This window comes from Galeopterus variegatus, unplaced genomic scaffold (genome assembly GCF_000696425.1).
Source record: "Galeopterus variegatus unplaced genomic scaffold, G_variegatus-3.0.2 Scaffold1229, whole genome shotgun sequence".
NCBI lineage: Eukaryota > Metazoa > Chordata > Mammalia > Dermoptera > Cynocephalidae > Galeopterus > Galeopterus variegatus.
In genome coordinates this window covers 386,725-399,101 of record NW_007727340.1, presented here as the reverse complement: position 1 = coordinate 399,101, position 12,377 = coordinate 386,725, and the positions used below count along the sequence as shown (strand labels likewise).

The 12,377-nt window shown below is 38.6% G+C and overlaps 1 protein-coding gene across 1 annotated transcript in view; it reads left to right on the top strand.

The window, feature by feature from the left end:
* The window catches only part of DNAJC5B (DnaJ (Hsp40) homolog, subfamily C, member 5 beta), a 62,661-nt gene extending 52,342 nt beyond the window's left edge, over positions 1–10,319 (top strand). The window contains exon 4 of the mRNA XM_008575741.1: positions 9,604–10,319. Within this exon, the coding sequence (XP_008573963.1) occupies positions 9,604–9,698 (95 nt within the window). The 3' untranslated portion in view covers positions 9,699–10,319. The remainder of the gene's footprint in view (positions 1–9,603) is intronic.
* Positions 10,320–12,377: the final 2,058 nt, after the last annotated feature.

Below are 12,377 nucleotides of genomic sequence, written 5' to 3'. Positions count from 1 at the left end.
TAAAGTATCTAAAGGAGAAGAGGAGTTTGCAGTGTTGACCTTGGATCTAAAAATGTGAGATTCAGTGCACAGGAAAATCTGTTGATTGCTTAACTGTTCTTGCCACTCACCTGGATAAAACCCAAAGAAATTCACAACCACTGAGCTGCAGAGGCCATATGGCTTGTAATTAGACTCTTGCTCTTGGCCAAGATATTGAGACATTTGTTACCTTTGCTGTTCTACATTTATCATATTTTACTGCCCAGGAAAAGGGCATCAAGGAAGAGACTACATTCATCCTTCCTCTTTTTGCTGCTCTCCACTCAGTCTCCTTCCTACACCCTTTCCCCAGTCAAAAAGAACTAATTTCTAAAAATAATGCTTGGAAAATAATGCTTGCAAGTACTCCAGAATGCTTTGCTTCTTCTTTCTGTGAAAATATTAAGCAAGCAGTGGGACAGGTGAGTCTGCTTAAAGTGGACCTGAGGTTTCTTTGATTTAGGGCTCCAAAATTCAATGAGCAAATTTACTAAACAGGTTTATTTGAGATAGTCTTTCAACAGCAAACATTTACTGAGCACAATATCTGCCTTACACTATGCTAGGGGCTAGAGAAAAGAAAGACATGGTTCATGGAATCTCGGACCTTAAAATTTAGCAGAAGAGATGGTAGACAAATGTTAAACAAATATTCACACAAAGAGCTAGTTAATGTACAGGTACAATGAACCTGCCAAAGGAGAAGCACAGGGGCTATGCAAATGAACACTCGGGGGCCTGACCTGTGGATGCAGGTGAGGACAACTTCCCAGGGGAAGTGACATTTAAAGCAGGAGACGTATAGAATGAGGAGTTAAGGGGTAGAGGACCCTAGAAGGAACGAATCTTAACCAAAGCATTTGGCATAGTCTCTCCCTATATCCTTGTGGATAAGATGGCAAACTGTGTGCTACATGCTAGGCATGGCAGGTGAAGTCATATCAGGCTGTTCTACTGAATAGTTTTATCAAGGAATTGAATGAAGCTGAAGTTGTGCAAAGACTGTATTTGCAAAGAACCCCAGACAGAGATACGCTTAGACAAGGCCTCAAACCATCAAAATAAGATGTGATAAATAAAAGCAGCTGGAATCCCCAAAAGTTTGCTGGAAAAGAGCAAGAGTGGTAGATTAACTAGGAAAGGAGGAAACAAGGTCAAGAGACACTGTGGAGAAAAGTGAAAAGAAGTAGAGGAGAGGTGAACTATTATTAAGTCCTAAAAAGGAATGAAGCACTGACACATACTGCAATGCAGATGAACCTGGCAACATTATGCTAAGTGAAAGAAGCCAGGCAGAAAAGGACAAATATTGTATGATTCCACTTATATGAAATATTCAGAATAGGTAAATCCATAGTGGGAGAAAGTAGATGGTGGTAGCCAGGGCCTGGAGGTTGGGGAGGAACTGGGTGCAACCGCTTAATAAGTCCTGGGTTTCCTTTTGGCCTGGTTGAGGCAGGAATAGTATAGGACACGCCCCAAGGAAGTCACTCGTAAATGTTCAGCTGGATCAGCACCACCACCTCTTTGCCTGGCAGTTAATGGACTCATAATGCACTGGCAACAGCTAAACCCACAACCAATCAGCATGCTACACTGTCGCACCTGGGCACGAGGAGCAACAAAGGCGCAGATAACCACAATTACGACCTTTCACTGGTAATGGACGGGACAAGGTTAAGGGAAGTAACTCCTGAGCATGACTGGAAATTCCAGAATGACCACCCTTACTATCTTTCACCTATAATGGACAAGGACAAGGTTAAAGGAAATAATTTCTGCGCATGACCAGAAGCAGATACTACCTCATTAGGCCTTAATTAACCTTAGATCCTCCTTCACAGGAATATTCCTCCCCTTAGGATAGAGGGACACCCCCATTCCAGGATAATATATAAATCCCCCCTTGCAAACACATGGGGTGGTTCTCATTTTCTTTCCCAGGCCTCCTGAGTGCACATGTTGGCACGTATTCTCTCTGCACAGTGAAGTCCTATTAATTGTGTGTTTGCAGATCTGTCTCTTTCCTTTTGTCCTGAGGATAATATATAAATCCCCCCTTGCAAACACATGGGGTGGTTCTCATTTTCTTTCCCAGGCCACCTGAGTGCACATGTTGGCACTTATTCTCTCTGCACAGTGAAGTCCTATTAATTGTGTGTTTGCAGATCTGTCTCTTTCCTTTTGTCCTGGTTGAATGAGCTCACTGGACTGTGAATTTCCTTTGGTCCCAAGTTAGGTTGTCCTCACTTGGTTGGATCAAGGACCTAGATAAGCCGTCAGGCATCATAATGAAAATGTTTCACAACTAGATAGAGGTGGTGAATTGTACATTTACTACATTGTAAATGCACTAAACGCTGCTGAATAGTTCACTTTTAAATGGTTAATTTTTTAAAAATAAACTTTTAATGTTGGAGTAATGTTAGATTTACAGAAAAGTTGCAAAAACAGTACAGAGTGTTCCTTGTATATCCATCATCCAGTTTCCCCTAACATTGATTTTATTGGTTTTATTATTATTTTTTTAACATTCTAAGATGTTGTTGTGGGGGGTGGGGGCATGGTGGCTCCTTTGCTGGTCTGTATGCCCAGGGCAGGGGGCTTGGCTGAGGCCCCCGCCCACCTCCCCGCAGCTGCTCAGGAGCCCAGGGCCCCAGGGCTTCTAGCTGTGGTTCCTGTGTTGCTGGCCTGGGTATGGACTGTTATGGGGGGTGGGGTGGGGGGGGAATGTGTAAAATGGTTAATTTTAAGCTCATGTGAATCTCAAGTTTTAAACAGTTAGTACAGGAGAAGCTAGGCCAAGATCTGACTAGAGAAAGAAATTAAACGCCCTTCCTTCAGAAAAGGAGAGGGTTCTTTGTTCTCGGCAAATTCACGCATGGCAGGGAGTGGAGGATGTCACAGGCCTAAGCAAGACATCAGTATTAGCAGAGCCTGGGGGAACAGGAGCGTTGACCATCAGCCTGTCATGCCGGCCATCTCTAGAGGACGGCTAGCAGCTAGGGTAGAAGGCTGCGGGGTCAGACTATCCTGTTTCAGGCCCCAACTCTATTAGTTACTTGTCGAGGTTTTGGGGGTAATTCACTCAACTCCTTTATCTGTTATTGTTTTTTTTTTAAATATTAAATAGGTACAAACAAATATTATGACCTGACTTTATACCTCGGAAAAAGAATATTACCATTATCTTTTGAGTTCCTTGATCACTTTTCCCTCCTCGGAAGTANGAAAAGAAGTAGAGGAGAGGTGAACTATTATTAAGTCCTAAAAAGGAATGAAGCACTGACACATACTGCAATGCAGATGAACCTGGCAACATTATGCTAAGTGAAAGAAGCCAGGCAGAAAAGGACAAATATTGTATGATTCCACTTATATGAAATATTCAGAATAGGTAAATCCATAGTGGGAGAAAGTAGATGGTGGTAGCCACGGCCTGGAGGTTGGGGAGGAACTGGGTGCAACCGCTTAATAAGTCCTGGGTTTCCTTTTGGCCTGGTTGAGGCAGGAATAGTATAGGACACGCCCCAAGGAAGTCACTCGTAAATGTTCAGCTGGATCAGCACCACCACCTCTTTGCCTGGCAGTTAATGGACTCATAATGCACTGGCAACAGCTAAACCCACAACCAATCAGCATGCTACACTGTCGCACCTGGGCACGAGGAGCAACAAAGGCGCAGATAACCACAATTACGACCTTTCACTGGTAATGGACGGGACAAGGTTAAGGGAAGTAACTCCTGAGCATGACTGGAAATTCCAGAATGACCACCCTTACTATCTTTCACCTATAATGGACAAGGACAAGGTTAAAGGAAATAATTTCTGCGCATGACCAGAAGCAGATACTACCTCATTAGGCCTTAATTAACCTTAGATCCTCCTTCACAGGAATATTCCTCCCCTTAGGATAGAGGGACACCCCCATTCCAGGATAATATATAAATCCCCCCTTGCAAACACATGGGGTGGTTCTCATTTTCTTTCCCAGGCCACCTGAGTGCACATGTTGGCACTTATTCTCTCTGCACAGTGAAGTCCTATTAATTGTGTGTTTGCAGATCTGTCTCTTTCCTTTTGTCCTGGTTGAATGAGCTCACTGGACTGTGAATTTCCTTTGGTCCCAAGTTAGGTTGTCCTCACTTGGTTGGATCAAGGACCTAGATAAGCCGTCAGGCATCATAATGAAAATGTTTCACAACTAGATAGAGGTGGTGAATTGTACATTTACTACATTGTAAATGCACTAAACGCTGCTGAATAGTTCACTTTTAAATGGTTAATTTTTTAAAAATAAACTTTTAATGTTGGAGTAATGTTAGATTTACAGAAAAGTTGCAAAAACAGTACAGAGTGTTCCTTGTATATCCATCATCCAGTTTCCCCTAACATTGATTTTATTGGTTTTATTATTATTTTTTTAACATTCTAAGATGTTGTTGTGGGGGGTGGGGGCATGGTGGCTCCTTTGCTGGTCTGTATGCCCAGGGCAGGGGGCTTGGCTGAGGCCCCCGCCCACCTCCCCGCAGCTGCTCAGGAGCCCAGGGCCCCAGGGCTTCTAGCTGTGGTTCCTGTGTTGCTGGCCTGGGTATGGACTGTTATGGGGGGTGGGGTGGGGGGGGAATGTGTAAAATGGTTAATTTTAAGCTCATGTGAATCTCAAGTTTTAAACAGTTAGTACAGGAGAAGCTAGGCCAAGATCTGACTAGAGAAAGAAATTAAACGCCCTTCCTTCAGAAAAGGAGAGGGTTCTTTGTTCTCGGCAAATTCACGCATGGCAGGGAGTGGAGGATGTCACAGGCCTAAGCAAGACATCAGTATTAGCAGAGCCTGGGGGAACAGGAGCGTTGACCATCAGCCTGTCATGCCGGCCATCTCTAGAGGACGGCTAGCAGCTAGGGTAGAAGGCTGCGGGGTCAGACTATCCTGTTTCAGGCCCCAACTCTATTAGTTACTTGTCGAGGTTTTGGGGGTAATTCACTCAACTCCTTTATCTGTTATTGTTTTTTTTTAAAATATTAAATAGGTACAAACAAATATTATGACCTGACTTTATACCTTGGAAAAAGAATATTACCATTATCTTTTGAGTTCCTTGATCACTTTTCCCTCCTCGGAAGTAATGATCTTAAATCGTTCCTTATCATTTCCTACTATTCTTTTTAGTATTACATCTATACTTATATATTTGGTTTTGCATATTTTTGAACTTTAAGTAAGTGGACTTATACTCAATAGCTATCCTTCTCCAGCTTGCTTTTTCCCCCCAACACATTATATTTCTAAGAATCATTTACATTGTGGCTGTCATTCATCTAACAATATGTGAGAACATCCCATGCCTTATTTATCCGTTCTACCGCTGATGGACATTTGAGTCGCTTCCACTTTTTTCCATTACAAACAGTGCTGTTATGAGTGTTTTTGTATGCATCTCCTGGTAGAGGAGTGCTGGAGTTTTTCTAGGGATACACACAGGAGTAGAATTCGCTAGTCAAAGGGTGTGCACATCCACAGTTCGTTAGATAACACCAGTGAGGCTGAATATCTTTTATGTGCTTATTGGCCGTTTGGGTTTCTCCTTCTATAAAATGGCCATTCGAATCTTTTGTAGGTTTTTTATTACATTATATGCCTTTTTCTTACTGAATACTATTTATATTCTGGGCATTAATTCTTTGTTGATTATGTTTGTTTAAAATATATTCTCCCAGTTTGTGACTTGGTGTTTTGCTCTGTATGGTATTTAATGATTTTATCATTCTTCTCAAATAAACAATTTTTGGTTTTGTTGATTTTCTTGTATATTTGTTTCCAATTAATTTCTGTTCTTTATTTCCCAATTTATTCTGTTGTTCATTTTCTTAGTTCTTAATGTTTATACTTCTTAATTTTCAGCCCTTCTTCTTTTCGTATATTAACATTTAAGGCTGTATATTTTCCTGTAAGTACCACTTTAGCTTCATACACATACACACACACATGTTCTTAGTAAATATTTTATAATTTCCATTATGATTTTTTATTTGACCTATAAGTTAGGCCTACATATGTCTTAATTTTTAACCTGTGGGGGTTTTCCAGGTTCCCTTTTGTTGTTTGTGTCTAATTTAATTGCTGTGATCAGAGAATGTCGACAGTACGATCCCAATACTTTGAAATATCCTGAGATTGCTTTACAGTCTAGAACTTAAGTCGATTTTTACATATGTTCCACATTACTTCAAAATGATATGAGGGTACTTCAAAAATTCACGGAAAAAATAGAATTAAAAGATAATACGAATCTTTCCATGTACATTCTGCATTTGTTGGGTTTGTTTTTCTATATATTCCTGTTAAATAAACCTAATTTATTGTGCGTATTCGTTTGCTAGAACAGCCACAACAAAGCACCACAGACTGGGTGGTTTAAGCAACAGAAATTTATTCTTTCAAAGTTCTGGATGTTAGAAGTCTGAGATCAAGGTTCAGGGTTGGTTTCTTCTGAGACCTTTCTTGTCTCATAGCTGGTTATCTTATCCCTGTGTTTTCATGTGATGTTTCCTGTGTTCAAATCTCCTCTTCTTATAAGGACACCAGTCCTGTTGGATTACGGCCCACTTTAACAACTTCATTTTGACTTAACTTCCTCTTTAAAGACTATCTCCAAATATCATCACATTCTGAGGTACTGGAAATGAGGATGTCAACATGTGAATTTGGGGGAGACACAATTCAGTTCACATGATACTTTTCAAGTTCTTCATATTCTTAAAGATTTTTTTTGCTTGCATTAAAGTCTTCCACTGTGATAATGGATTTTTCTATAAATTTCTGTCAATTTTTGCTTTGTGTATTTTGAGGCTATTTTATTAGTGTATATAAGTTTAAAAATTTTATAGCTACTTGGTGGATTGAACATTTAATATAATGTAGTTACCCTCTAGTTCTAGCAATTCTTTTTGCCTCATATATTATTTTGTCTGTTAAAATATAGTTACATCAGCTTTTGGGGGGTTAGTGTGTGGTAAATATGTTTCCATTTTTTTACTCTCAACTTTCAATCCTTATGTTTTTTGACGTGTCTTTTGCAAACAGCATTTATCTGTTTTTTTTTATTAAGTCTGACAATATTCTTCTTTTAAGTAGAGTATTAAGTTAAATTGCATTTATTATAATTAATGATATATTTTGATCTTTTCTACTAACTTACTTTTTGTGAGATACAGTATAGAAATAGTCTTTAAGAGAACAGACTCTGGAAAATACTGCCTAAGTTTGAATACCAGCTCTATTACTTACTACCCGTGCAACCTTGGAATAGTAATTTAAACAGTCTGTGACCCGCTGCCTCATCTGTAAAATGGGTATAAAAATAATCCTACCTCATAGAGCTATTATAACTGCTAAGTTAGTTAATATACATAAATGCTGAGAACAGTGCTGTGCACATAATAAGTACTATATACATGCTTTCTATTCATATTTTTATCATTATAATTACTTTAAATTAGCATGTTTTTACTGTTTTTCTCATTTTTTTTTTCATTCTTTTCTTTCTTTTGCATTGATGGAGTATTTTTTCTTACTCAATTTCTTTCCCTCTTCTGATTCGGAAATTATACTCTTTGTTCTATTCTTTTAGGGTTACCCTAGGAATTTAACAAGCATACTTAAATTGCCAAAGTTTAAAGTTAATTCTTATCTTTACTTTCCTCCTGAACAATTCAAGAATTTCAAAGTTATTAAAACACTTAACTCTGATCATCTCCTTTCTGATTTATACACTATTGTTGTGTTCTCAATTTATCTCATTTTTAAGCCTCATAAATTATTACTGCTTTATATAGTCAGTAATTGTTTGGTTTTACTCACACATTTACTAGGTTTTTTTTGCTAATGATTCCTTTTTACAGCTCAAATCTTCCATCTGACAAAAAGAGATGCCCCAAATTACTTCTTTTAAATTGGATCTGCTAGTGGCAAAATTTCTGTTTTTATTCTATGAAAATATCTTTATATAATGCTTTCTTAAAAAAAAGATGCAACTCATAAGAGAGGGTTTATTAACTAATTTAGGTTGATAGATATCTTCTTTCAGCATATGGAAGATATAATCTATAATTTTATGACTTCCATATGTGCTGTTAAGAAGTAAGATTGCCTTTAAAACCATCATCTTTGGTGTTCTTCAGTGTCACTAAGATGTTTTAAATATTGATTTCTCTTTAATTTATCTTGGCTGTTTCTCAGATTTGTAGATTGGTGTCTCATCAATTCTAGAAAATTCTCAGCCATCAAATCTTCAAATATTGCTTCTCCTCTTCTTTTTTTGTCCACTTATTTATGGCAGTCATATTAGACATGTTAGATTTTATCACCTATCCTTCATGTCTTTTAATGTCTTTCATATTTTCTCTTTGCCTTTCTGTTACATTCTGGATGATGTCTGCAGATTTGTCTTCTAATTTACTGATTCTCTCTTCAGCTGTTAAACAAACCGATCAAATATTTTTTTTTATTTCAGATGTTTTAATCTCTAGAGGTTTTTTTTTTTTTATAAATTTCAAAATCTGTTTGATAACTTTAAAAACACTTGATTTTTTTTTATTCTGTGTCTGATAAAGTGCAGTATTTGATGTCCTACTAGGTCTGATTTAGCCTTCTGTTGTTTCTACTGGCTCTCACTCAGTGTGCATTGTTTCTATGTGTAATCTCCCCCACCCTTCATTTATCTCTCATCTGTTTCTCTATTTGTTTTTACTTTGAGCTCATGTTTCTTGTAATTTTGTAGTGATTCTTTGAGGCTTGGGTTGAAGGTGAGGTCATTCATGTCTTCTAGGTGCCTGGGACCACTTTAAGCTAAAGTATCATCTTGAGGTTTCTTTGAACACAGAGATATTGTAAATTTGGTCTGCCTATTTGTGTGCTCTCTGGCTTTCCTCTAAACAGATTTTTTGGGGCATTTCTTTCCTCCCTTAACTCAGCACCAAAATTGAAGAATAACAAATACCCTTGCAGATTTAGGGATATAGTGATCTAGAGATATATAACCATTTGGGGCACTAGCTTTACGTGGGAAGCATCCTCTTAGACTCTCCACCTAAGCAAGCCTGGTGTCTTGACTCTTGTCCCACCCAGGGCCTTTTATGCATCTTTTCACTACAGAACTCTAGGGGACATCTTTCATATAGACTACACTTCTTACAAAGATATACACTGTCGTCTATACGTAAGGTGCCTCCTTGATTTGTGCAATGTCCAATCTGAATAACTGTATATGGTGGCCTTGTCTCCATCCCCATAAGATGGTAACAACTAAAGCTCAAGTTCACCAAGTTGGGCAAGCACCCACAAGGTGAAAGCTGGGGCTGGTGCTTTCATTTTATAATGCTTTAATGGACAGAATTTGAATAAAAAGTAAAGACAGTATCTCCTCCCTTTTGAAGTTCTTAAAAGGGTAGGCATATTAATATCTTGTGAATTGAGTTGATTTGCCAATCATCATTTCAATAAAAATACCCACCATTTGCCCCTTTAAAAGAACTGTAACATGATAAGAGAGTGTTTATCACTTTGCTTTGTTTATTTTTAGATATGGACTTTCCAGTTGTTCTCCAGCCTAAAAATGCAAATGAGAAAACACAGCTAATCAGAGAAGAAGCTCGAAGTTATCGCACAGACTCTTGATATTGAGTCCATTGAGGGTCCACAGTGCCTCCTTCTCTTGGTTCAGCCATGTCTCCAGGTGGTCTTGGGGGACAGTGGGGCCATGAAATGCTGTGAACTTTTCCATGTTTGTATTTTATTTTTAGGTTAGGGAAAGATAATTGCTACATAATTTTCTCAGTATACAGTCTTTCTCTTTGAGCAGAATTCCCAATGAAACACATTCAATTTTGATGAATAACGGCCTGAAGAGTTGTTCTATGCTCCTTGCATGAAGTTAGGCAGTGTCATTGGACAGTCTTTATAAGCCTGCTCTTTATGTGAGCCAGACCTCATTTCTCACAGACTAAAGTAGTATTTCAATACAGAAGCCACTTTTCATCCATTCAACTAAATGCAATATTCATATCTGCCACAAATATCACCAGCAAAATACACTTGAAAACATAACAAGGAATGTTCATGTGTGGAGCCTTTTCCCTGTCCATATTCAATATGGTTACAGAAATATTTCAAGAGGCAGAAAGAGATCATTTTTAAAAAGACAATTCACATTATTTTAATGTATATTTTTGGAACATTAAAAATGGGCATTTACTGAAAACTGACAAGTAAAACCAGGAAGAAACAGGTTTTGTGTGTACTTTTAGATTGGTTTCAAAACAAAACAAAATTTCAAAATTTCCTGGTTAGATCTTATAAATAATCCAGAAAATCATTCTGAGCCTGAACCAGCCCCAAACATTGTGTTGACAATTTTTTAGCAAAATAATTTTTATATAGCTATCTCAGATTAGCCAGACTGAGGAAAAGAAACACATGAGGTACGGGTAGCATTCCAAATTCTATAGTCTAAATTTACATTTAAAGGCGTATCACTGCCTTGTTGGTGGAATTAACTACACTAACCAGAAAATGCTCAGCTCTGTGCATGTTGGGCTATTTAAGTTCCGAGGTTGACTCTGCATTTGCTTCTTTGATTCTTTTATTCATGTGGTAGAAACCATGTGCTATTTCTAAAATAGTACAGCAGCAAAAATGTTTGTTTCTTCTAGGTCTTTCTTAGTTTTTTACATAATATTGATTTTTCTAAGATTTTGATGTGTTTTTATATAATATTGCATGAAATACATTTTGTTCTTTGTTTCTTATTTCCCCCACCACCAAATTATAGTCAATATATATTCTAAGTGAGAATTAGTGTGATAGCTCTGACAGTTCAAAGTTATTAAAACTCTGCTCTAACTCTTGAGTTACTGGAATTTTTTTTTTCTACATCATCAAGGAGAAAGAGCTTTGGTTTGAAAGTTAAGAAACTGGTTCTAATCTAAGCTCTCACTGACTACCCTGTGACCAAGTGAGATAAGAATAAGATGGCTAGTCTCTCCATGACTCTGTTTTCATATCTGCTCTGACCACCTTCCGAATTGCTGAGACCAGAAGAAATAGCTGAGGTGAAAGAATTCTGAAAAGTCAAGTGCTTAACAAATGTAAGGTGGTCTTACATGAATTTGTATTTGCTGATGCTCACAGACAAATGTAAGATGAGAATAGGACATGAATCAGAAGCAGAGTCAGACTGTGAAATTAAATTCTTGGAGGGGTTCTGGCCAGTGTTCTCCCAAAGGGCTAGATTCTGGTTACAATGATGTGTGGCAAGTGCGAGCACATGAATGCCTATGAATGAGAGGATGACTTCTACAGAATGCCCCTCAGCTACAGAGAAACAAGGATCGGCTTTTCATCTGAGGAGGGGATGCTTAAGCATCTTGTGGGGGTCAACAGGAGTTGCCATCCAGCATCCCCTGCAGTCATTCTGAATCCACAAGCTTCTTAGCAGAGGAGCATCCAGGAAAGAAGGGACAAGCTGACCATGACCCTCAGCAGTGGTTATGCAGACTCAAATGAACAGCTCACTTCACCGGCTCATGACCTAATCCTGGGCGTCACACTACCAGAGTGGGAGATTTTGTATAAGGTTTCATAAGTCACCCATTTATTTCCTTGCTGTTTTACATTAGAGCATAATACAAAAATATATGTATGCATTTTTCTTTACATATATGTTAATTTTTTGAAAGTAAATGACATTCTAGTTCTACATTTCGAGTGGTATGCAGGCTAAAGCATATTTGACTGGCCTAGACTGGAAGTACATTCATCTGGTCATAAGTACAGTAACTGTCATATTCTCTGACTTACAGAGAGGGTTCCAGTTAAGGCTACACGATCTCTGTGGTAGGCACGAGAATGGCCCCCCAAGATGTGCACATCCTGATGCCCAGAACCTGTGACTATATCGCCTCTCATAGCAAAAGGGACTTTGCAGATGTGACTATTAATGACCTTGAGATGGGGAGATTTGCCTGAATTATCCAGGCGGGCCCAACCTAATCATATGAATCTTTAAAAGTGGAGAATCCTTCCCAGCTATGGAGAGAAAGAGAGACAAAGAGACAGAGACAGAGAGAGATGCAACTACAGAAGAATGAGTAGAGAAGCAATTTGAAGATCAGAGACTGGTCAGAGAGATGCTTTGAAGATGGAGGACAAAGCGCCATGAGCAACCTCTAGGAGCTGGAGAACATAAGGAAGTGGATTTTTTTTTTCCTTTTTGTCTTTTTTCATGTCCAGCAATGGATCGCAACCCTCAGTGTCGTGCCTGTACCGGACCGGGACCGGCAACGGGATTGCAAACCT